Source organism: Egretta garzetta, unplaced genomic scaffold, assembly GCF_000687185.1.
Source record: "Egretta garzetta isolate BGI_Z169 unplaced genomic scaffold, ASM68718v1 scaffold87, whole genome shotgun sequence".
Lineage (NCBI taxonomy): Eukaryota > Metazoa > Chordata > Aves > Pelecaniformes > Ardeidae > Egretta > Egretta garzetta.
Genome location: NW_009260286.1, coordinates 761898 through 788044, shown reverse-complemented (window position 1 = coordinate 788044; position 26147 = coordinate 761898). Strand labels below are relative to the sequence as shown.

General features: G+C 38.3%; 1 protein-coding gene across 2 annotated transcripts in view; it reads right to left on the bottom strand.

The window, feature by feature from the left end:
- ATAD2B (ATPase family AAA domain containing 2B) overlaps positions 1 to 26147 on the bottom strand; it is a 65820-nt gene that overhangs the window by 3831 nt on the left and 35842 nt on the right. For both annotated transcript variants that reach the window (XM_035897938.1, XM_035897937.1), the window contains 5 exons: positions 21525 to 21647; positions 17708 to 17845; positions 4607 to 5302; positions 2853 to 2980; positions 944 to 1072 (listed from right to left, as the gene is read on the bottom strand). In XM_035897938.1, coding sequence (XP_035753831.1) covers positions 944 to 1072; positions 2853 to 2980; positions 4607 to 5302; positions 17708 to 17845; positions 21525 to 21647 — 1214 coding nt within the window. The remainder of the gene's footprint in view (positions 1 to 943; positions 1073 to 2852; positions 2981 to 4606; positions 5303 to 17707; positions 17846 to 21524; positions 21648 to 26147) is intronic.

Sequence of the window (26147 nt, the reverse complement as noted above, 5' to 3'; positions counted from 1 at the left end):
TAATCTACCTAACAGTTGGCACAGACTTTCAACATATTTTCAGGTGAAGACGGCAGAGGAATAGCATGAACAAGGTTTGAAAAGTCTTTTGCAGGAACTCTACAATATCCCATGCTAAGGCCTTTCCAGGTTTTGTTGTAAAATATTCATGGACAAAAATACTTAGTGTTCAGTGACCCAGCTGGAAACTAGCAATTGTCCTTTTTTCAGCAGGGTTGGTTATCAGTTGAATCACCAAGATGATCTAAACCCCTCTACAGCCAGAACAACAATGCTGGAGGGAACACATGTCCAGAGTTATGATCAGCCTATGCCAATGGTGAAATGACCAACTTACTGTTGATGTAGACAGGAGGCCTTTGACACCAAACACTTTACAGGCAAAGGATGAGAACAAAGCAGACAACTGCCTTACATCATGCTGTATTGAACATTCCCAAGGGTATACTTACCAATCTAGAGAAAGTTTGCAAACTTTTAAGGCCTTGTATGAAAGTCACAATCAGCAAACCCCATGGAGCAGAGGTACACAATTTTTTTTGCGCCTAGTTACACAAATGCAAGGGCAGCTGCAGCAACGTTGGCTTCATGTGCCTATAAAGTAGCCTGTGTGGCCCCTGTTATTCATACCACAAATGTGGAAACTGCTTCTACTCCATTTTCACTCTGCTAGCATGTGCTTTTCCCATGCTGCTGTATTCTCTCCTCTTTTTCCTCCATTCTTTTAGGTTAAATTCTTAAACCTCTTCTACGGAAAGTATTACTAGAAACCAACTCTGTTTTTTAAGTAACTAGTACGCTAAACTTTTTTGTTTATCGATACCTTCCTCAAAGTCTATTTAAAGCTGCTCCCTGCTAGTACAACAATAAATTGATTAACTTAGCTCTTGAAAAAAGTCTCACAAAATTCAGATGAAGAATAAAAGAAACTGTACAACATTACCTCTATAAGTTGTGATTTATCATAGTCTCTACGATGTCTGTAGATGCACTGACTGAGGAGCGAATACAATCTCTCAAGTTGGTCAACAGTCAGGTTGTCACTCTTCTTAACCACCAAATCCAGCAGTTTCTGTGGGAACAACGAAAAGAAAGGTTAAGAGGGCTTGTATAATCACAGAATCACAGAATGGCAGGGGCTGGAAGGGACCTCAGGAGATCACCTAGTCCAAACCTCCTGCTAAAGCAAGTTCACCTAGAGCAGGTTGCACAGGACATCATCCAGGCGGCCTTTGAATATCTCCACAGAACGAGACTCCACAGCCCCCCTGGGCAGCCTGTTCCAGGGCTCTGTCACCCTCAAAGTCAAGAAGTTCTTCCTCATATGCAATTGAAACCTCTTATGCTTCAGTTTGTGCCCACTGCCCCATGTCCTGTTACTGGGCACCTCTGAGAAGAGTCTGGCTCCACCCTCATGACATCCACCCTTAAGATATTTGTATGTGTTGATGAGGTCCCCTCTCAGTCTTCTCTTCTTCAGGCCAAACAAGCCCAGCTCCCTCAGCCTTTCCTCATAGGGGAGATGCTCCAGTCCCCTCACCACCTTTGTTACCCTCCTCTGGACTCTCTCTAGGAGTTCCTCATCCTTCTTGAACTGGGGAGCCCAGAACTGGACACAGAGCAGAGGGGGACGATAACCTCCCCCGATCTCCTGCCACGCTCCTCTTAATGCGCCCCAGGATGCTGTTGGCTTTCTTGGCAACAAGGGCACACTGATGGCTCATGGTCAACTTGTCATCCAGCAACTTTTTTTTATTTTTTTAAACAACAAATCAGAAGTGCAATCTCCTTCAGAAGCCCTATTTTGGAGGGACACATACAAATAAAACGGACCACACCTGGCTATCAGTAAGGCCACTGCTCCCATACAGATCCAAAAGGAGTCAATGTGTCTTTTCACTTCTCTGCTTATATGCCCCCACTTTTTTTTCTTGTCTTACATTTTATATTCAGTATAGCTGGGGCCATGTTTGTTCCATTTGAATGATCCTGTTTCATCTTGGTCAATAATTATGACAAAGCAAACCATAAAAACTGCCTAGATAGCTAAAGCTAAAACAGACATTTTGAAGAATCTCCATTGGCATGACATTTTAAGTATGACCAAATGGAAACACATTTGGAATTCCACAAATGTTGGAAAATGGTACAACAGAAGAAGGGGGGAAAACACATCTAAAACTGCTCATAAACAAAAGGTGAAAGTGTGTATTTTACACAGTAGCAGATAGTAAGTTTTAAGAAATTTTTTCTTCTCGTAACACTTAGATTGTTTCCAAAGAGATTATGATCTGTACAGCAAGTGGGATCTAAATTTCATAGTAGGTCAAGCTGGTTTCTACAACAGAAGACAGCAAATTTTATTGTAACTTTGCTTAAAAGAAGACAAAAACTGAAAGAAAATTAACTAGCAGGGGTTCAGTCTATGACAAGAAAACTTCAGCACAAATTCCAATTTGTTTTCCAATCCACTAACAGTTCTTTCCACCAAGTATATGTACACGGGAAGGGAAAAGATGATGTTAACTCCTAATTACTAGGCACCCAGCAGTTCCTCAGTAACTGGCATGTCCAATTAACACATAAGAGTACCTGCAAAAACTGCAATTAAAATAGTGGACTGCTGTGCCATTACTGGATGTGTAAAAGTAGTAATGATGGGACAGTAAGAATTCAGTATTTTATTAACTTTTCACCCAAGAAATGCTGATCAACAAATCATCTCCAAAAGTTCCTGCTGCCATATTTGTTTGTAGTCAAAAATAAAGGAAAAGCTGCTTCATTACAGAGGAAAGAAGCATTTTTCATGGACAGTTTCATTAACAGTTTAACTCATATTTCATTTCCATTACCTTTAGTCTGTCATGGTCAACAACTACAGAGGGTAAGGGATCCGATGGTTCCTCTGGGACCTGCTCCAAACTTGTGGGCTTTGACTGTTCCATAGCAACTTTTCGTGTTTTCTTGCTTTTGGATATACCTGTAATTTGAAAAACAATTATAAGCACCGTCAGTCTCTCAGGATGAACGGCTTGTTTCTTCACTTTGATGATTTTGCTTGTTTGATTTGTTCCGGTTTTTTAAACCAAACAAGCATGATCGTAGCAGTGCACATTATTCATCAGCTTTGCAGAACTCTGAATGTTTGTAAGTGCACAAAACCACAGAACACACACACGAAACCGGTCATCTTTAAAACTGAACTCCAAAGTCCCAACAGAAAATTGAACGTCACCGAAAGAGTTTTTCCATTGTCTCATTTCTACTTCACAATGTCAAATTATACAGCTTCTAAGTGAAGTTCAGATACTAAGCTAACTTTCAAAATCTTTCTGCCCAAGTTAAACAAATCTCATTTTTCTCTCCAAAGCATTCCATGGTCTTCATCACCGTGGTCACTCTAACATCTGCTCTACTCCTGAAACTTCATGCTTTTGTGACACATTTCTGTTTTCTTCCACCTCTGTATTAAGGCTGCTGTCCAATCCTGTTGTGGAGAACAAAGTGTTCTTACATCTCCCAGTTCTCTCCCTACACTCATTCACTGTTTTTCTCCTCCTCAACTATTTAAAATGCCTTTTTATCTGAGGCCCCCTTGTTATTATAACCATCCTTAATGTATACAAAATTCAATTACTAAATTTAGAAATGTAAAGGCTCTTAGCATACGTCATACTCTTCTTCCAATGTTCTTAGGACGTTTCTTCTACTGTTCTCCTTACCCTTAGAGAAAATATGTATGCTCAAACACAGCCAACATGTATATAGTGATAATTCAGATCTCTCATTAAAGCTCGTTTACTTCGTAAATCTCAGTGCTAACTTTCGAAGTAAAGATTTCATTCTTTTAGAGAATTCTGAAAAGTTAATTAAAAAGGCAATCATGCATAAGGCTTTTATTTCTCTTCCCTGAGGAAACTGTGTCTCTTGTCTTCAAAGGACACGGCCCCTTCTTTTATGCACCACCAGGATTTCCCTTCTCCTTCTCTTATCTTTTTGCTGCACTGTTACTGTGTTGATTGTAACTCCAAAGCCAGATACCTTCTCCAATAGATAAACAACGGTTTATCTGTCTTTTGCTATGAGTTAAACTGCTTTAACTTTTATTATGAGCAAATGTTTTTAAAGGAATATATTCTGTATTTCCATGGTCTTTTATCCAATGTCAGTGATACTTTTATCATAAATCTCTAATAAAACAGGACAAAACATATCCTATAAATCAAAATATAGCTCAGACAGAACATCTAGACCAAAACATATATATTTATCTGCATTGATAATATTTTTTAAATCTTTAATTACTGTTTAAATGTTATCTCAGTATTTACTATATTTCCCGTAAAGCCGACAAAAATAAACAAACTAGTGTAAGTATGGAGATACACTTGCCTAAGATAACATTACAGCAAGTCAAAGGGGACTTCTAATTTATCTATGTGGAATTAAACGTTGGAAGCATACTAAAAGTTTCGAATAAATAGAGAGCAGTTCATAAAATATTATCATATAATAGTAATTGTAACATAAGATATTACAATTAAAAATATACACATATTAATGCGGACACTAAGATAAGGACAGAAGCATTGAAAACAAGCTCTACCTTCTTTATCTGCTTCAGCATCTTTAGTTTCAATGTCTGTGCTCTGTAGTGTTTTTTCATTATTGCTGCAATGTGGTAACTCAGCCTTCACTAGATCAGCTCCTTGACTTTCACTGGAAGCTTCCGTTTTCTCCTTTGGCTGATCTTCAGATGAAGATTTTTGCTTGGTACTAGACCCTTCGCTGTTGTCACAGGGTGAAACAGCATCAACTACTTCCATCTTACCATTATGACATGCTGGAACATGTATACCCTCTGAGCTGTGCACAGATGTCTCTCCATTCACACGGTCCCCTTTAGATGTCGAGTCCTTCCTTAATTCCTTTTCAGCACTCAGGGTAACACTGTCGGTTATTAGCAGAGATTCGTTTGAGCTCTCTTCTTCTGTGGATGCAAAATTGTTTTCCTTTCCTGATGTCCCATTGTTAAGCCTCTGCTCTGCATCTATATCCATAATATCACAAGAGGATTCATCATTTGTCATTGAGAGATCTCCTGTTTCCTCCCCATTCTCCTCAATGCAGTCAGTGCTGATCTCTAGCTCTCCATTTTCCAGCAATTTACTGTCCTCTCCATGATTTTCATCATCAGCAAACTTTGCATCGTCTTCATCTTTCTTTAAGTTATTGACTTTCCTCTTCTTAATAATGCCTTTGCCCCACTGTGAGCGCCGTCTTGATTTTCTCCTTATTCGAACTGAATTAGAAGGAAAAAAAGAAACTTTTAGATGCACAGGTACCCCTCAGTAAACAGACTAGAATATTAGAATTATGCTGTAGTATGTGAGGCAATCAAATGTGTTTACATTTCAAGAAAAAAGCAAGCTGTCTGTTGATTTCAATGTGAGCAAATTACAGATACCAAGGACTTTTAGAAGTATGAGGAGTGAACACTCAGTCGTGTACATGATTCCTACTCTAAACTATGGAAACAAGAAAGACTTTCCAGCCTTTCCTATATAATGTATTTTTTTATATATCCGTTGGTAGGTAAAACACTAAAAGAAAACAGCTAAGCAGTGATGTAGAACTCTGTCAGTCATTCTCGTTTGGGTAATGCAGACTCTAAAAGACAGTTACTCTCATTTTCTCTTTTTAGAACCTCAGAGATTTTAAATCATTAAACGACAAAACAAATGGAAGTGCAATCCATGGAGTCATAGAATAGTTCAGGTTGGAAGGGACATCAGGAAGTCTTTAGTCCATCCAACCTGCTACTCAGAACAGGGTCAGCTATGAGGGCAGACCAGGTTGCTCAGGGCTTTATCCAGCCACGTACTGAGAAACTCCATAAATGCAGACTAAATGACCTTCATGGGCCTCTCGTACCAATGCATAACTGTCGTAACAGTGAAAAGGCCTTCTACCCTATATCCAGTCAGCACCCCTCATTTCAATTTACGTCCACTGTCAAGTCAAAGACATCTTCACTGTTTAAATCAGCTAAATCTCCTCAATCTTCCATTCATTCCCACCTCTGTACTCAAGTCCACTGCATTGAACAAACATGGTTTTAAAAAATGAGGACCTTTGTTTTAGACCCGGACCATTTAGTAACCCCGTCTACAGCAAGACTTCACAAACATCTGCATTTACGCAACAAGTCTGTAAGCAGAAGGGGAAGCACAGGTCCTTAAACTAGCCTCATCAACAACGCCTTCCCTCCGTATTATGAAACTCAACTCAAAGCAACATGGGCAAGGGATCTTTCAGTACTTCTGCATCCTTACTTTTTCATTTTTCCTATTTCTTATTTGTACTTTCTGTGCCTTTGAAAAATCACGTAATAAACTTTTTTCAGAGAGGGCGTATTTTTTTTTTTTTTGTTACTAATCTACTTGCAGTGAGACACAACTAAGGCACCAATCTAAAAGAGGTTTTGGGGCGCATTTGCAATTTGGTCAGCAAATACAGAAGACCGACCATTCAAACCTAATACTGTTGTCACCATCCTTTTCAAGAGCAGTAACAAGACGCAGCTCAGAAGAATAAGGAAGAGATTGAGAAAAACTGAAACTTCTACCTTACGAATTCAAGTAATGATGCAGACTGCTCATATTTTTGCAAAATTGCTGAAGTTGTGGCCAAGTGATTATAATTGAAAATCAGAGCCAATAGGTACCAGAGTTTAAAAAATTTTCTTCCATTTCAAAATGAACTCCTGTTTTGAGCACCTCCATAATCTTCTTGGTATTTGCAGGTTGTTTTGATTTATGGGGTATTAAGTCCTAGATCTGTGTCTGCCAACCTCACACTCAGTTACAAAGATCTTGCTTTCAAGATACAAGCACTATGCAGGTACAAGTGTTGAGAATTACTTCACAGAAGCTCAGAGAAGCACAGCTGCACTTCAGAATTTCCTCCCCATGAGTGGCATGTGTAAGCAGGTAGTTTAACCACTACATTAGCAATAAATCTTAACCTTTTAGCTTTAAAGCTCTCTAAAGAGACAATCAAATTGCAATAAAAACATAGTCTCACTTGGAACGTGTATTTATTCTTACAAACAATCCTTAAAGAGAACTTTAAGGTTTGAGGGGGGGGAAAAAAAAAAAAAAAATTATCTTTCTCCAGCTATTCTGTACATTTGATAGTGGCTTCTACAGTCAGTGTCATTGTTTTACTGATGATAAACTACAACCCGTTCACCTAACCTTTCAGGAGCTCATGTAATCTTTCGCTAGATTGTGCACCAAATCTGAAACTAAACAGGAAGACAAAAAAAAATCCCCATTAGGCAATGGGTTTAGCTTCAGGTCAACTCCAAAGATGGGTAAATAAAACACAGAAGGGGAGTAAAAGTCTTTTAAAGGAAATTTAATGTGTCCTAAAGTGTATAAATTAATAAGAAAGTTGAAATTTTTAAAGATACACTGATTTTAGCCTTTTAGGCAGACTTTGCTGTAAGACTCAGAGACAATAGCAAGTATACTTGACTTATTGTATCAATGAATTGTACTTTAAATGTGCCCATTTGACTAGCGCATCCGTTTTGTCCACCCTGTGAGCTCTATCTGGGATGAGAACCCATAATTTGCCTGAACACACAGGTTACATTCCTAAAATTCTTATGTGTGGGAGAAATCACATTAAAGTAAAATGGAATTAATCCTTGTCTTACACATTTCATTATATTTCAAGTCTTCCTAAACAACAGTCAGCAAGCCCAGCTCTCTCTCATGCAGTACTATTTGAACATACGTTGTGCGTGTTGGTTTTTATTGCTGTTTTTAATTAGGACAAAGCAACCACAAAAAGTGCCACAGATGTCCTCCCAGGAATTCTGAGGTTTACACTGCATCAAAACTAGTAAACGTGGGAAATTTTTCAGCTACCTCATCAAAGTATGCACACAAAACAGAGCTTTGGTTGAAACACTGTTATTATTGTAAACCTTGTGTTATGTCACAAGATTAAAAAAAAAAAAAAAATCAATACCTCCAACCAACTCCTGAGGTTTACAAAAGAACAGCATTTCATCACCAGATACTGCAGAACATGCCCTCCTAACATTTAATCGTATCTGTGCTGACAAAAGCAATAATCTAGCTACTTTGGGTTTTCACCCACATTTCGTCAATAGAAATCAGTTAACACTGAAGTCTTACACTCCCAGACTCTTACTGGTCCTTATTTCACGGCAGTCATCATCACCTGAGCCATCGAGACGTGTAACCAACACGTAATCAACACTTCCAAAATCCTGATGCTTTTTTCCCTGTACTTCTAAGAATCAACTTTTTTCCTCTGTCATTCAAATAAAAGCCTTCCTCCTTCCCTTCCATCCCAGCCACTGAAGTCTCCTCAGGCTTTCATAAATCCACCTAAATCTCTCATTTGAATTTATTTAACAAAAAACTGCTCACATAATTTTCATGACCTCAGTGAGATTCTTAGCCCCCTATCTAATATATCTTTGAGCCCATTCAGCAGTTTTTATGTGATCATATCGAAAGTAGACTTTTAGTCCTCACATTTAAACTGCCCTTTCAGAACTACGCCTTTTTGTTCTCACCTAGGTTGTACTGCACTGTGCAAAGGAATGTCTTTTGCAGTACGAGAAGAAATGTTGGTTTCAGATCTTTAGCACCCGTAACATCGTTACAGAGATTTTCCTTTTATACATACAGCCAAGTCTCTAGCAAGAGTGTACAGTTGAGGAGGAATACAACATTTAAAAAAAAAAAAATCATCACCACCAGTCCGTCTTTCCATCCTGCCCGCTTCCCCCAGTAAAGCTGAGAGAACGGTACAAGTAGGAGGAGCATTTAATGGAGCAAGAAACCATGCGACCAAATGTAGAAGCCAGCACCAGATTTCATCATCTAGATTGATTCTCTTTGTATTTACTGTAAAGAAAAAGGCAGTACTGTGAGAACAACACAGAACTGAGAAGTGTCATATGAGGCAGCAAAGAGTAAAACTTATCTCTGAATCCTCCAAGACAATTGAATATGATTCAAAAAGGCAGGAGCTACCACAGGGTAAAACTGATGCAAAACTAAAGGGCTAATGGGTGGGAACTAATGGGTTAATGGATTGCTGCTGAAAAGTAAACTTAACCTGGAGTCCCCTCTCCTCTACCTTAATGTTGGTATTTTATAAAACTGTAAAGTAACAAGAGCAGAAAATCCCACACTTTTTATTTTGTAGTCAGTATGATTCCTGACACATTAAAGTTTTCAGTAAGTAACAGAATGGGATGGCTATTTACAGCAGAAAAACTTCGAGTTAACTTTGTTAAAAAAATAAGAGTATACACAATTGCAAGTTAACACCTTCATAGCTTTTCAATTACTTCTTTTAAACTACTCATCTGAAATCTACCCATTGATACCCAGTCTTTTGGCAGTATTTGTGCCAGAGGCACAGAAATACTATTGTCAGAGGAATACTGCTTTATAGAACTGAGTTTCTATAACTCAAACTATTATAATACCAATTATTCACACATGAATACATTCACTTGCTTTCTGAATTGCTGAACTCTCCTCTCTATAATCTTCACAAAGCCTCTATAGATTTGCCAAGGGGATCCTCACTTCAGTTCTAGCTTTTCTTCTGGTTTGCTTTTTTTTGCAAATCGTTATTCAGAATTTTTAATGGCAATAAATACCCGTTTGACCACAAGTCACATGTAACATTTCACTTGGGTTCACATGAAGTTGGTATCAAACCCCACCCTTCCCCACTCTTTCTTTTTTCCCTAAGCTGCACAGTCTTTTCAGATGGCATTTTTTAAAAGTGTGATATAATACAATGTAATTAGTCACTAAATACAATTTTACTCTACATTTTGTTAAGCAGTAGGTGAGGTTTCTCAATTCTCCCATTCCTATGTTGAGACGCTAAATTGGCTGAAAGATCCCTAAACATAAGGCAGACAGCATTTCCCCCAGAGGTGGCCTCCCACGATTACCAAATAAATTCTGTACCTACTTCAGAAGGCCTAGTCCTCTAGGCACAAGTAAAAGGAAACCTGCAGCGGACTTCCAGAAATTCTAACCCACTGGCAGGTTCTGCCTCAAGACTCCCAAGTCAGATACCTCAAGTAATGACACCATGTTCTGGTGAAATAAGCACCCTTATCTAGGGGTGCACAGCAACCCTGTCCAGAGCAGAGTACAGTTCTTGGATATTAAAGAACAGTGATGGTCAAAAACCCCAAAACAATACAAACAAAAAAATCTCAAGTCCTTCCCACATTCCTGAAGTATTTCTGCATGATCTAGAGGTAACTGTCACCTTTCTATTTAGTATGGTCTCAGGAAAACAGATCTCAAAAACATGGGTGAATGGTACAGAAGCTTCAAAATTGAGGTGTACACTGTCACTGTCCCACAAACCCAGCAGTACATGACAGAACTGCAGACTATATAGAAATAAAGTTAATGGTTGGAAAAGGAAGCAGATATAATTAGAAGATTCAAAGATTGTCAGTCATTAACAAGCAATTCTGCTTGCCTTAACGTGGAGGAACTCTAATGAGAAGACGTAGCAGTCAAAGCAGATATGTTTCTCTTAAAACGTCTGTAGTTTGACTACCACAGTATATCGAGTGCAGTACAGTATCAGTGGAGGCTAACAAGTTCACTTTATGCTGCAGAAACGACAACCCTTATATGCCTCTGCACCACTTAAAAGTCCATCAGAGAATGTGAATCCTCTGTCATTAAATGGTAAAACTCACATCCATCAAACAGTAGATTCTCTGTTTTTACCTTTATTTCATGAAGAATTCCTGGGGATTAAAATCCAAAGGAGATTCTCATGGCAAAGCAAGATCACCACGGATCTAGATTTTGTGTCTGCAGTATCAAGAACCACTTGAAGCAATGCACGTGTTTCAAGTTTTTCTTCCATGATCAAAACCCTAAACTTCTTTCTGATGTCTTGTGTGTAAAGTAACTCAAAGCCTTGAGAAAGCACTTATTACCAGCAATTTGTGCTCTTATGCAGCATCCAGGAGATATATAGAGAGATATATCTGCCACAGTAATTTAGCTGCTTCCAGTAGCTCCACATTCCTTACCAAGGGGCACTGAATAGTCCACTTGAAAGTCTCTGGAGTTTTTAGTCACAAAGTCCCAAACTGCAGTCAGAGATAAGCAGCAAGAAAGAACAGAGCACAGTTCCACAATGGCTTGAAAAGCAAAATGAGGTGCCAGCTTCCACTAACAGACAAAGCCATTTCTCCCTCCAAAGCCAGCTATAGCATTTCCACTACCTCATTTGTGCTGGCACTACTGTTCCTGCAGTAAAATAGATAAGGGAACTAAATCAGTCTGAAACGTTATGGGTTTTTTTCTGGGTTAGTTTTCAACATCTTCAGTTCCCTAACTGAGTTTTCCAAGTCATGAACGATGGTGCTGGCGTAGGGAAGATGGTGGGAATATGCAACCACTGAAAAGGCAAGACAGCACCTTTAGTAGTAACCTGCAGTTTGACCAGCTTGACGTGACTGTGGAACTAACTCCTAAAAGACGTGTCATTTTCTTCACCTAGATGGAAGGCACTCAAGGCACAGACCTGACAAATACATTAAAAAAAAATGGTATGCAACAACTTAACATATTTATGATCTTCATCAGCCTATATAACAGTTTATGTAAACAAATACGTGAAGAATCTGGGCACTTCCACTCAACAAGGAGTCATCAAGTTTCTTAAGAAGGAGATGAAGCATGTTTCCAAAAAACATCTTGACTGCAGTATTCCCAGCATTTTCTCCCCCATAGTCTACTGCTTTCCCCTGCCACCTCCTATAACGCTCTCAACTCAAGCTCTTCCCAGTATTTCTCACAAAACTCTCCCAGTATCTTCTGTTCCTCCCCACCCCAGCTGAACAGGACACAAGATAGACTACATCTGAGGTGTGCAGGCCATGCCTGGCCAACACAAGGTTTTAACTGATCAGCTACCAAGGCAGAACAGGTAACTACCATTTTCAGTCTACGGCCTTTTCCTTCAGTAGATGCGTGGATTTATCCAGCTACCAATTTTCACAAAACCTGCAGGAATCTAGTCTTTCAGCCCTCAACTCTTGTCAAATCTGTCTGAACCTGGCCAAATGATTCAGAAGGTATTAAGGGAGCAGAGATGGACAGAGAGCACAGGTATTATTTTCTTGGGAAACCAGGCTAAAAATATAATTTACATGAAACCACAGTAATTATGTTAGTAAAGTACATGACAAGACAGCCATGTAGGAGATTAAAGAGAAAAATTAAGTCAAAAGGGAAGAGACAATCAGAATAATATCACCTGTGGAGATCAGTTTTACACTTTCCACCTCTATAGATCTGCTCATTTTCCCGCTGCTGAGTAGCTTTGTATAATAGCAACCATTGCAGCTATGTGCATTTTTGGTACGTTCCGCTGGCTCTTAAGGACTATTGAAGGACACCTTCCCTGCTGCAAAAGAGCCACGAACAAACGCAAGGTTTTCCCGCAACTTCACAAGCAGAGAAGAGGCTCCCACTCTAACTAAAATTACATTCAACAGAGTTTACAGCATTCATTTATATCACATATCTGACAGGCTCATGGCTGCCGGTTGGTTTGTCTGTCAAGGAGGCAAAATTAGAAAAAAGAAACTATAACCAGTTAAGAAATGAGTAACCACTTAGGGGGAAAAAACTATTTTAGAATAAATCATTAAAAAAAAAAGTTTTTCTAAAAAAACCAACTCTCTTTTTACCATGTTTATAAGACAGACAGTAATGCTTTCAGGAAAACCTTCTTGGGAGAAGCTGAGCAATCTTGCATTACTAAGTTCAAAAGGAGATGAAAAAAAGATAATATAAAAAAGTCACTGATCAGGTAAATTTTAGGACCCTATTTGCCCTCTGTCAGAGGTAAAAAAAAAAAAAAAAAAAAAAAAAAAAAAAAAAAAAAAAAAAAGACATTTGATTAATTCAAGGGGCAGGCATTCAATAGTGATGAACGAAGATTTCTTTACCACTAGATATCACCGAGTCCAAAAGTTTGATGGGATCTCAAAAAAAGAACAGGCAGTCTGGATTTATTAGAACTGCCACAAATTCACTAAATGGCATTTTAAATTAGAAGAATTACAAAGCCTACGGGCTTTTAAAAGAACTGTTAACTAACTCAGAATCAGCTAAGTTGGTATTTCCTTCAAAATCAGGCATGAAAAAAAATAGGGTTTATTTCTCAAATGTTTGCAACTTCCTTTTAAAGCATCCGCTTGAAGCCAGCATCAGATACAGGAGATCAAACTACTCTCATCCAGAATGCCAACTCCTACACTACCCAGAACAAAATGATAAAAGAAACAAAGAGAGACAGTTGTCTCAGCTCTGAGTAAAGATATCCTCACATTCCAGAGAATCATTTTTAATGGTGTTTTTCAAGATACAGTACTTGCCTCTATCTCAAGTGAGAATTAATCCAAGTCAAATCCCTTTTCTGGAGAGCAGGAGGAAAAAAGGAAAATAGTAGCAAGTGTAGGATTTGTGACAAAACATCAGTAGCTACCAGGATTTTAATGGTAGCATCTGGATGACTGTTAATGTGCCAGTATCCAAAATCTGAATCCAAATTCAGAACTAGTCCAAAAGGCAGAAAATGGTTAAAATAATAAAACCCCATATGGCATCTGTCTGCCATGTCCTTTACATTACTGTAGTCATACGAATGCCTCAAGTACAGCGATCACTGACACCACTGCATCAGAGAGGTCAAAGAAAAGAGACTAAACAGATTAAAATCAGACAGAGACCAAGAATAAAATGGTTTATGATAAAGATTATAAACAAAAGACCTCTTCTTTCTAAACATCCTTTTTAAAAGTCCTCCTGCCAAAACAAAGCCTCCCTTCCATTATAATCAGAAACACATGGTTTCCTATGATAGCAAAGATCACCATTTAGAGAAAAAAAAACAACCACCCACAAACCAAAAACATAAAATGGCACACAAAATATTATTTATTTAGGAACTACACTTTCTGCAGCAGTTTATATCCTCACTTGATCTCCCTACATTTGTTTCTATAGAGACCACTAATCACTTCAAGTACTGAGAAAAGTTAGCAGTGTTTACTTCATTTTTTATAAAATGACTTTTATATAAAACTTGTATTTTTAATACTTCACATAACATGAAATATTTTATGTATTTGCTCCAAATGCCATTTTCACAGCTATCACATTTATCATACAGCATAAAAGACATCTTCTCTATGAAGAAAACAAAGTCTGCCGTCTATCACTGCATTACTGTTAAGTACTGCAAAAAAAAGGTAAGAATGTAAAACCAAATCTTTCCCATACAGTTTATTTATATGTAACACTAAAGGAAGCAATTGCAAGACAGTAAAATAATATGCAACATACTCCATCTACTGGCAAAATAGAGCAGCAGGACGAAGTTTTTCTATACAGCATCCCAGTAATTAAAGAGATGCTAATGGTTTATGTGCTAACGTGTACCTAAACCACTTAGCAACGATGAATTTACCAAACACACCAATCTGCACACTGCTGGTAGTTTCCTTTCCCATATACATATGTACAAAGGAGAAACAGGACCCTCCTCGTCGGTGCCCAGTGACAAGAGGTAACGGGCACAGACTGAAATATAAGACACTCAATTCAAAATCAAGAAAAAGAAATTCTTGTGAGAGCAGCCAAGCACTAGATGATGTTCCCCAGGCATGTCACGGGGCCTCCATTCTTGGAGATATTCAAAACACAACTGGACACAGCTCGAGCAACCAGCTCTGAGTGGGGGAGTTAGACTAGGTGACTTCCAGAGGTTCCTTCTAACCACAGTGATTTTGAGATTCTACGATCATACAACTACTTATATCAGGCTTTTGACCTATGTCCCATTCTAAGTTCCCACCAGAACACTTGCACTTTTCTCAAAATACACAGTCAATATGGAAATATTTTAAATTATTTGTGGCAGAACTCTCCCAAATGGATTTTCAGCAACTTATAGTAATGCAATACTTCTAAAATTCATCTAAACTGTGGTACACCATCCACCACAGATGTATGTTCAACAAGGGAAATGGAAGGTGCAGATTAAATCTAACTCAGGAACACATACCACCCTGCCTTCAAATAGAACAACTATTTGGTGCTACATTTCTGATAGCCCATTGGGCCCAAGGAAATAAATAAAAAAAAAAAATCTAAAATACATTAGAAAAAAATCAATAAATCACAAAATAATAGGTAACTAAAGGAAGTTTCATACAAAATACATAACCTCAGAAAACAAACCAACACATAATAAACTAACTCTCGTTCTCTATTGTATTAGCCCTGAACAGTAAACAGGGCTTGAAACTGGGGAAGGCTGCTGCCCTGCCTGGAGTCCACTCTGGTTTCAGAGATGATGTTCGACAATCATTTCCATTAGTGTTTTCCAGTGTTTCATCCAAACTGACCTTTTTGCAGCTATTTTCTAAAATACTGTAAACAAAGCTCTTAAAAAATTAAATTAATCAGGAAAATAATGTTATGATTGGTGATTTTTTCCTTATATTTATCTAAGGAAAAAAATTAATTCAAGTTCAAATAGCAGAAAAAAATTGAAGATTTTAAGAATTATTAATGGAAAGTACAGTTTTTATCCTATGTAATTAAAATACATGAATCATTGTCCTTGTTACTCTGCTTGTGTAATACATTCTAGTCTCAGAAAAAAACCCACTTAGTTCTTGACCATAAAAAAATTTCTACTCCACCTCTAAAGTCATCTCTGTTCAGAAATCCCTTCTCTAAACTTGTTTCTTCCATTTATACAATCAAAATCCACCATGTAATTTGCTGCTGTATGAGCTCCCTACAATTGGCTTGGTTCTCCTCCCACTTTACTCCAGCTCCTTCCTCCAAATGCCCTTCTAAGACTGTCTCTCTTCCTAGTTCCTAGTCTCTACTGAACTTATCACATCACTCTTTAAGCGTGCCCTGGTGCTACTTGAATTCCTTCTGCAGATTTCTGATTGCTCATCAATGCTTGGTTCTCTCTCTTGATTACCAGATGCATCACGTCCCTCCTGGACTAGCTACCTTTCCCAGATTTTCATTTCAATCACCACTAAGCCTCAATTTTTTTTTTTGCTTTCCGACCTAAATCACCAAAATACTAAGCAGAACACAGTGCCTTAACACTAACTTCGGTTTTGTTTACACACAGAAACGTTGGCCGTTTCCTTCAGTCGATGGCTCTAGTTTTCAAACAACTGCCACTGCATCCACAACATTAGGTGAAGAAGAAAGCAGAGGTACCAGAGCTTCATTTTATACAAGTCACCAGTAATGGCTATCTCTCTTCCCAAGAGACGTCTGGCTTGGAGGTCTATAAACCCTACCATCTGCTGCACAGCATGCAGAGCCCAGAAAGTGCTCTGTAGATCAGCCAGAGTGAGAATCACCATTTTGGATTTCATCAGAAACTAACTAAAAAAAAAATAAAATAAAAAATTTGAGAATCCTTTCCCTCCTCTCTCCCTTTTTGCACAAGCTGCCAAATGAATAAAGAACAGATTGGATCCACACCATCAATTTATTATATAACCATTTATTCAAGCCATAACTCTGTACGACTGACTTTAATTCCTTTAACGGAAGAAATTACAGTTTCAGGAAATAAAACCATACACCTCTAATTAACTAAACAATTTGACATCAACACCATCATTCATATATAAACAATGTTCATCTCTGGGCATCTACGCATCACCATGCATAGAAAACACTCTCATCAAGGAAAAGCACCATGAAGGAGAGCATAAAGACCAATGAAAATGTCAGCTCCAATTAATCAGTTTGCCTATTAAGCAATAATTGATAATGGTATTAATAATATATTAATAATGTTTTTTTTTCATGCACAACTATCAGTATAGCCCTCATACTTTCTCTTACAGTCTTTGTTGGTAACAAAAATATCTGTTGTGTATTTACCTGTTCTAATCAACTTACCTCTTGAAAATAATTAGCAGTGCCTCTGGTTACCTCACCACAGTTAAACAGTCACTCCTCAAAAATCTAGAGATTTTGATCAATTAATTGGACTAACCCAGTAGGCTGCAGAGCATATCTTAACGTCCTCCAATAATGGGTACTGACTATTGAAAAACAGGTACCATAAAGGAAGATACAGTTACATTTGTGATCTCTTTTCTAACTTTTAGCATGATACTGGATGTACTGACAATAGGAAGTGAGTAACTATAGTGCCTGTGAAAAGAGTATTAAGCAGCATGTAGGTACGTATCTGAATACACACACAGAGTAAACAAAGCTTAACACCTGTCAAACAGATAAAAGTGATCTTCTCATTGGATCAGAGTTGTCTTATACCGAAAATAGTCTTTTGCAAAGAAAACTGTAATATTCATATTACATTAGAAACACAGTTATTCTTTACCACAAAACCAGAAATCCTCCTTCTCTACAACTTCTTGGGCAGAAATTTCATGTAGTCAGAAAGACTATTTCCTAAAGTTCCACATGTTTCATGCCTAAAATTACTTCTGGAAATAATCAGTAAACAGTAGTAAAGACACATTTGAAACGTTTGCCACTAATTTTGCACAATCATCACCCAAGATACTCACATGCACATTTATTTGCAGAGTTGGGCCACACTGCCATCGTGGGTTTCTGTTTGTTCCGAAAAGCCTCTTCAACTCTAGCTTCTGTTTTCCGTACAGTGGAACCATGAGGATTTATTTGTTCTGCTGTTACTGATAAGCCTGCATACAGAAGATAACCATACCTATTTAAATAAACCAAGCCGCATAAAACTATTGAATTTTAAAAGAAACTTGCAATACCATGCTGCAATAAGAACACATCAATTAATATTTAGCTGGACATTCAAAACAAAGATTAGAATCAAGAATATTTGTTTTCTACTGACAAAATAACTTACTGGTTGCATGACTGTAAAACTGTCAGCTCTGATGGCTTAGAAAAATATGACTGTCTTTCACACTTGGGTCCCCAAAGATTGCACTTTTCTATCTGTATTTACTCTATAAAGCAAATTCTTACTGACAGTTTCAATTTTTCCTAATTTTAAACAGATGATTTAAAATAAGTGGCAATTCATAATGGCATTGTATGCCATATCATACAGTATCTTAATAAAAACCTTGTATTGTCACCATGATCTATGTTATGTAAAATGGATCCATTTCAGAGTCAATATGAGCTCTTTGATTAAGAAAATGTGATTCTGCTTTTAACAAGAAGTCTGGTTCGCTTTCTGTAATGTAAGTTCATCTCGTAGCTTCTACTACTTCATAGGGTTTTTAATTAAATTCTAAAAATGCAAACTTTCATATTGGTTAAGCACATTTTAAAGACATAAATGAACCTCTGAAGATTCGTATTTGTGAACTAGAATTTCCTTTCCATCCACTAAAACAGTCTTCAAAATGTCATACCATGTCTGCAGTATTAACCAGAACCAAGCGGTCAAGAGCTGACAGGAAGCTCTAAAACTGATGGATGCAGAAATTAAGAGATTCACAAAGGAACTCTCACAGCATAAGTTTCTAGGTACCGTTACATATACTTTAAACTGCATATCAAACATATTTCATTACTCAAAACATCCACCACTTCTTGTTGAAACCAGCAGGTAACAACGTAGAAGCTGCCAATTCCAATAATCTAGCGTACATTGTTCTTAATTTACCAACTTAAAACTTGTTATCCTTAGATTTACCTTCTTTCAACAACAGCACCTCATTTCAGTAATACAAGAACTTCTAATTTAACTTCTAGATACTAATTTTATTATACAGTTTATCATTCTATTACACCGCAGTATTTCTTTTTAACTCTGCTAAGGCTTGAAAGTAGGATACTTTATCAAGCTGAGTCCAGACATACACACAGAGAAATGTGGACACTGAATGGTGGTGGGTTTTTTTGGTTTGGTTTTTTTTTTTCCCCTGTCACAGTATATGCATGCCAGCCTGGCATTTTTAAAGGAAGATGAAAAGAGAGGCTTAGGGTACTCTGAGCTGAAGAAAAGCTTGCTGTGCATCAATCAGTGAGGCACACTCACTGTGACCTCAGTCTCAACATTCACTTAAGGCCTTGCTTGGACATCTCTTGTTGATATTAAAAAGAAGTACTTACGGGTCCAATTCCCTACCAGTTTGTCTCATACACTGGTCAGGCAACAAGGCTGGCTGCCCAATTCGGTGTGATTTCATGAGGTAGCTCCACCCAAGCAGCCTGGTATGAGCAACCACCTTTGCATTTCAGTGATGAGTTGCACAAAGCATTTGGACAGCAAAAGGCATAGTTTACACCGCTTACACAGTTTTCCTGAAGTATTTCCTCATTGAAACATTCCAGCATTTCAAAATATACTCTTACTATAAAGCAGAGGGGAAGGAGGAAGATCTGGGGATCATTTCTATACCTGACCATCTGGTAATCAATCCAAAAAAGAAACCAGAAATCCCTTAATAACCTTGTAGACATCCAATCAAAAGAAGAAAATGCCAAATATATGCTTTTCTCGTCCCTTGACCAAAATGTTCCAGAACAGGGTACAAGTCAAAGTCTAGACCAACAAAGGCACCGTGATTTTGCTGATTTGCTGTCTTGCTAAGCATACTGTGCACAGCAAAATGGGAGTAATGGCAAGGCTGATGAGCATTCACATCCCTTCCATCCATTACAACGCCCAGTGCCAAGACTACGTCCTGAAGTGCCATCTTCTTGATGCTCTACACCACAGTCTTTGACACAACTCCTGATCCAGGGATAGGACAATCTCTTGGGCTTGCCTGACAGCATGAGGTTTCCTCAGACCTCAAGAGCAGGTCTTTGAACAGCTCTGCATGTTTTGCCCCCAGAAATATGTATTACTTGGTCACTACTGCAAAAAGAAGGGCAGCATTCCAGTTGGCTCTTGGGAGGCTTGCAAGGAGGGACTTACAAGCTATATAAGTCACTCTCTGTAACAAAGAGCTCTTACAAACAGTTACTTTAACCTCGGAAGCAATAACCTTTAACAATCATGGGAGACTCATAATGGATAATTAACTGAGCATAGCTCTCAGCATGACACTGAGGCCAGAATTGTGAATATTCTTAAATTTCTAATAGAAAAGTACAGAGGAGAAATGAAGACATTATATTAGTTCTATTTTATAACCACAGTGAGTTACAATTGGTTCTCTTATCCACAATTCAAGACACACATTGGAAGCTTGTACAGAATTAGACAAAAAAATGCATGACTGAATGGCAAAACTCACAGAATCATAGAATCGTTTAGGTTGGAAAAGACCTTTAAGATCAAGTCCTATCGTTAAATAAAAGGAATGCATCCATTTTAACCTGAAGAAGAGAAAGCCTACAGACACTTGCATAGTTCAAAGAGATTTTATTTTAATAAAGGGTCTTCAATCTACTGACAGAAGCATTTCAAGAACCAGCAGCTATAAGTTAAGACCAGCCAAATTCAAACTAGAAATCAAATAGCACAGTTTTTTATGAAAGCAGCAGGCAAAGCAGGAAACAACTTGCCAAGGTAAAGCTGGAATTACTGAAATTGGTAATCCCTAAATCAGCATGAAATTTTGTTCTAATGCTATATAGTTCAGTGATTTTCAACCTTTTTCAATTTTAGTCCTTTAAAAACTTTCCATGGAGGTACAGAATCTTTCATGTAAACACAGCCCTACTGGGAGTATGTTTGGGCTTTTGATTACCTTTTGTGATCACTTAAGAAGCTGTCCACAGACTTGGAGGTCTACAGACTACAAGTTGAAAACAACTGCACTAATTTAAACAAAATTATGTCCTCTCATGTAGGGGTCTATATTTCCTGATTCTCGACTCTTAGAATGTAAACCTCACTCTCCCCTCAGTGTGAATGCAATTGTTGTTTCTTAATCCAAAAAAATCAACATATTATCACCGGAAGTACGCTTGTGCACGTGCCAGGGTGAACTGAAAATCCACAGTTAAATGCCATTCTTCCTAATCAAAACTGTTATTACGTTGCATTACGTGGCATTTTTAGAATACAGCTCTGGTTTCACCACATCTTCAGTCAGTACAGCAATCCCAAAAATTATCTCTTCACCATGTTCTACAATACTTTTTGTACCAATAGACAATGCATCCTTCTTTACAAGAAGCTCACATAGCTGGAAAAAGTAGACAAGTTTCAAGCTCAGTCATACTTCAACATGAACTGCCTGAGTCTGCCATACATTCTATATTTCATGTTAAACTTAAATTTTACAAGTTTCAAGCTCAGTCATACTTCAACATGAAATATAGAATGTGTGGCAGACTCAGGCAGTTCATGTTAAACTTAAATTTGTATATGGATATTTGTAAATTCTGTTTTCTCTCTCATACATGTTGTGTTATGATAAATGAAGTTAAACATACCTCTTTTTCTTCTAGCTTCCTTGATTTCTTCACACATCTTATTAAATTCCGGATCCAGTTCAGCAGCAATAATAGCATGAGCAGTGTCCTTCAAAGTACAAGCTCTATGTCTAATTATTTTATCTAGAAAACAGGAGAGCACACTTGTTAATTTTATCACAATTACATAAATTCTTTACCATTTCTGTGTTGTTCTGTTTTGTATATTACAACACTGATATAGACAGAAGTAACTGGGAAATACTACAAATGTATGAAAATGTAGATGGATTGATACCATAGCATGCTCAAAAATCACAACCCAGACATTTAAGAGATTTAGGAATTTTCAGAAGTACAAATTGTTACCTTAATCAATAGTAGCATTTATAAACAAATATAAACAGTGAATGATGAACACACCTAAATCAACTTGCAATCCTTAGAAACTTGCTAGTCTCAGCAGGCATAGCCAGCTTCCACAGGCAGATCTACACAGTATAATGGAGTACAGTGCAGAGAGTCCCAAAAGTAACCACAGACTGGTCCAGGAATGACTTTACCCACTGGGGTCTAGGAACATTCACACAATTACAGTGCCTGCAAAATCATACTGGAAGTCTCCTGAATCTGCAAGGTAGACCTGGCTTGCTTATGTTCCTCATTGTTCTTTTTTAACCTTAAATTATTGCTTAATTTTTATTTAACAACTGCTAGAAAATTCAAAATTGTGCTGAAAGATTACTTTATTACTTAGATTGAATAGCTATTTCTCATTTTAATCCGTTCAGAAAAACTAGCAAGAAACAAGCCTCGAGTTTACTACATTTTCATCTCTCTTTGGGGAACGGGACAAAAAATACTGCCCACACTGGAAGCCTAAATGTGACTCATGAAAAAAACATTTTTTCCAGAGAAGACCAGTTCCCATAACTCTGAACCACACAAAAGAAATTATTCCAACGCCATTGAAATTTCAAAAGTAATTGTAACTTAATCAGTAAGCACATATGTGGAGAAAATTGACATCTAGAATGCTGCTTTTCAGTGAAACCTACAACACTCATCGTTTGCTTTTAGTACAAATATATTTAATTTGTCAATTCATCCATACTGAATTACTGTTTCCAGTTGATGGAGGCACTTCAACAGCAAACATCAACATTAATGTCTACAACATATTATACAATTAGCAGATTTAATCTGTTTTAATAATCACTAAAGACAACAATTAAGAATATCAGTGAACATTTACTAAACAAGGTTTATCATTCTAGAAACAGCAAATTTTACAGCTGGAAAAACTGCTGCGTGAAAAAGAATATCCAGTATCCAACTCAAATGAGCCTTACATATGTTTTCTGTGGAAATCTACCGCCAATTAAATCAACTGGAAACTAGAATTTTTTACCCACAAATATTTGCAAAGCATTATGTTTTATGATCACAAAAAAATATATTGCATTCTTTGCAGATGTAATTTTGCAATATTAGACTTTAAGAGTGAGTCAGATAATAAAGTTTAAGATGGCTTCACAAAAGAAAGAGGTAAAAAAGAACAAAAAAAAAAAAAAAAGAAAAATCAAATCGAGTAGTTGACTGAACCCTTTGTATTTGACCTTCCTCACATCCTATGATGGGCAAGACTTTCCCACAGACAGTGCTTCAAAGAGGCAAATACTATTATACCCAACACACGATGGTTATGTTTCCATGCCTTTAAGAACATTTCCTGGTCAAACAATGGAGGGGGGGGAGGGAAGCCAACCTATCTTACTATATAACTTATCTAAAATTTTATATCAAATTACCAGGAACAAAAAAACAACGAAGAAGCCAGTTTTGAATATCTGTACTGCATATAAAACCAGCTAGTCTGGTACTCCTATGGCCTTTCCAACTGAATGACAGGATGGAAGCAGGTACAGTGTGCTGCTTCTGCAAATTCAGGCATGAAGCAGAGGCAAGCATATATGCCCAGCTTTAAAGAATGTGAACATTTACAGATTAATATTCAGTTACTAAATATTCAATATGCATCTGAACGCATCCAGTGCTTACTCAGAACAGACATGATGTGCTGTTTCAGCAGTGTATTCGTACAAAGGCTCAAGAATTCTTGCACACCAGAGAAGTAATACATCAATTGTTGACAACGCAGAGGACAGAACTATCTTTCATTACCTACTCAATGATGAGAAACTTCAGTACAAAACTTAACCTAGATATAGCCAGATCCATTTATCCCAGCTCAGTCCTGACAGCAAAGAAAACCAGAATGCCCCTCTTTTGGTTCCCTACATATATTTCTTAAGACTCTTTCTCTTTGGACAAGCTCAATGAAAACTTCTGCCACCAAACATTCCCCAAGCTGTCTTTGCTACTTTATGTTTCTGCCACACTGAACCTGTGACTCGTGTTGTTTATGATCCTGAGCAGATCTGATGATCTTAGAAGTTTGTACTCCCACAATGCCTGCTCTAAAAAAAAACTCTACAGACTACATTTCCTAAAATTTAACAACCAAGACCACAGATCCAAATGGCCTAAAAATGAGAACAAAGCGTGTATGTTAATGCCAATTTTTCCCAAAGCCCATCACTAAGTCACAAACATCGGTCAGCCACATGCTGGAGGTATGTCTCATAGTCCTCGTCTTCTAAACTGGCGCTCTTCAGATACACTCAGAATCCCAAGTGCCCATCAAGGGCTTTGATGAGTTCACATCAATTACACATTAGAAATCTTCAAAAGTGCGTTATCAAGAAGACAGAAAACCTTCTGCTGTATTTTATCAATGTATTTTTTTTAGTTGTAAAGCAAAATGCATCATAAATTGAAGAAATAAAGTTTATCTTATACAGATATGAAGCAGCACTGGGTTCAAAAGGCAAATGTGAAAAACAAGCATAACTACGTGACCAGACTATACTTTATCTAGTCCAAATGAGACGTTTTCAAATGCTTCAGAAAATCAAAAATTTGAGAAGCAAGAAAAATACAGAACATTAGGCTTTAACCTGGTAAAATGATTTCACAACATTTATTAGAAAACTTTTTAATGCATTGGAGTGCATTTGCAGATGGACTCACATTTCCAAGTATCACTTAACTAAATAAAACTACATTAAAAGGGTGCTTTTTTGTTGTTTTATTGGCGACTCTGGAAGCTGCCAATGGAAAGGCTGTCTTTTGGCAATGTACACTATAAGGCAGCCCTAACAAAGAGTACACAAGATGTTCTTTCCTTAGATTTGAGTGTGAACAGCTTTTACAGGCATTTTAATCTACAAATTCCATTTTAATTGAAAGCACCCCATCACGCTTTGTCAAGACAATACCTTCTAATCTCTCCTCATCAGCTGCAGCTGACTTCCTTGCCTGATGATAAGGATAATGAATTGGCTGGATGGTCGCACTCAAAAGAGTTGCGGTCAATGTCCCAGTGGAGACCAGCAACAAGTGGCATTCCTCAGGGGTTGATATTGGGACCAGCGCTGTTTAACATCTTTGTTGGCGACACAGACAGCGGGACCGAGTGCACCCTGAGCAAGTTTGCCAATGACACCAAGCTGCATGGTGCGGTTGACACACTGGAGGGAAGGGATGTCATCCAGAGGAACCTTGACAGCCTTGAGAGGTGGGCCCGTGCAAACCTCATGAGGTTCAACAAGGCCTGCACAGAAGTCAGGGCAATGCCAAGTACAAATACTGGCTGGGGGGAGAATCGATTGAGAGAGGCCTTGAGGAGAAGGACTTGGGGATGTTGGTTGATGAGAAGTTCAACATGACGCAGCAATGTGCGCTTGCAGCCCAGAAAGCTAACCATATCCTGGGCTGCATAAAAAGAAGTGTGGTCGAGAGAGGTGATTCTCCCCCTCTACACCACTCTCGTGAGACCCCACCTGGAACACTGCGTTCAGCTCTGGAGCCCTCAACATAAGGGCATGGACCTGTTAGACCAAGTCCAGAGGAGGACCAGAAAGATGATCAGAGGACTGGAGCACCTCCTGAGAGAGTTGGGGTTGTTCCACCTGGAGAAGAGAAGGCTCCAGGGAAACCTCATAGCAGCTTTCCACTTCCTGAAGAGCCCCTACAAGAAAGCTGGAGAGGAACATTTCACAAGGGCCTGTAGTGATAGGACAGGGGGTAATGACTTTAAAATGAAAGAGGGTAGATTTAGACTAGATTTAAGGAAGAAAATCTTCACTATGAGGGTGGTGAGGCACTGGAACAGATAGACCAGAGAAGCTGTGGAGGCCCCATCCCTGGAAGTGTTCAAGGTCAGGCTGGACTGGGCTCTGAGCAACCTGATCTAGTGGAAGATGACCCTGGCTCACTGCAGGGGGGCTGGGACTAGATGACCTCTAAAGGTCCATTCCAACCCAAACCATTCTATGATTTATCCTGTTTTATTTCTATCCCCAAATAGGAACTGGCTGAATGGCAGGGCCCAGAGAGTTCTGATCGGCGGGGCAGAGTCCGGTTGGAGGCCGGTAGCTAGTGGAGTTCCCCAGGGCTCGGTACTCGGCCCGGTCTTGTTCAACTTGTTCATCAATGACCTGGACGAGGGGATAGAGTGTACCATCAGCAAGTTCGCTGATGACACAAAACTGGGAGGAGTGGCTGATACGCCGGAAGGCT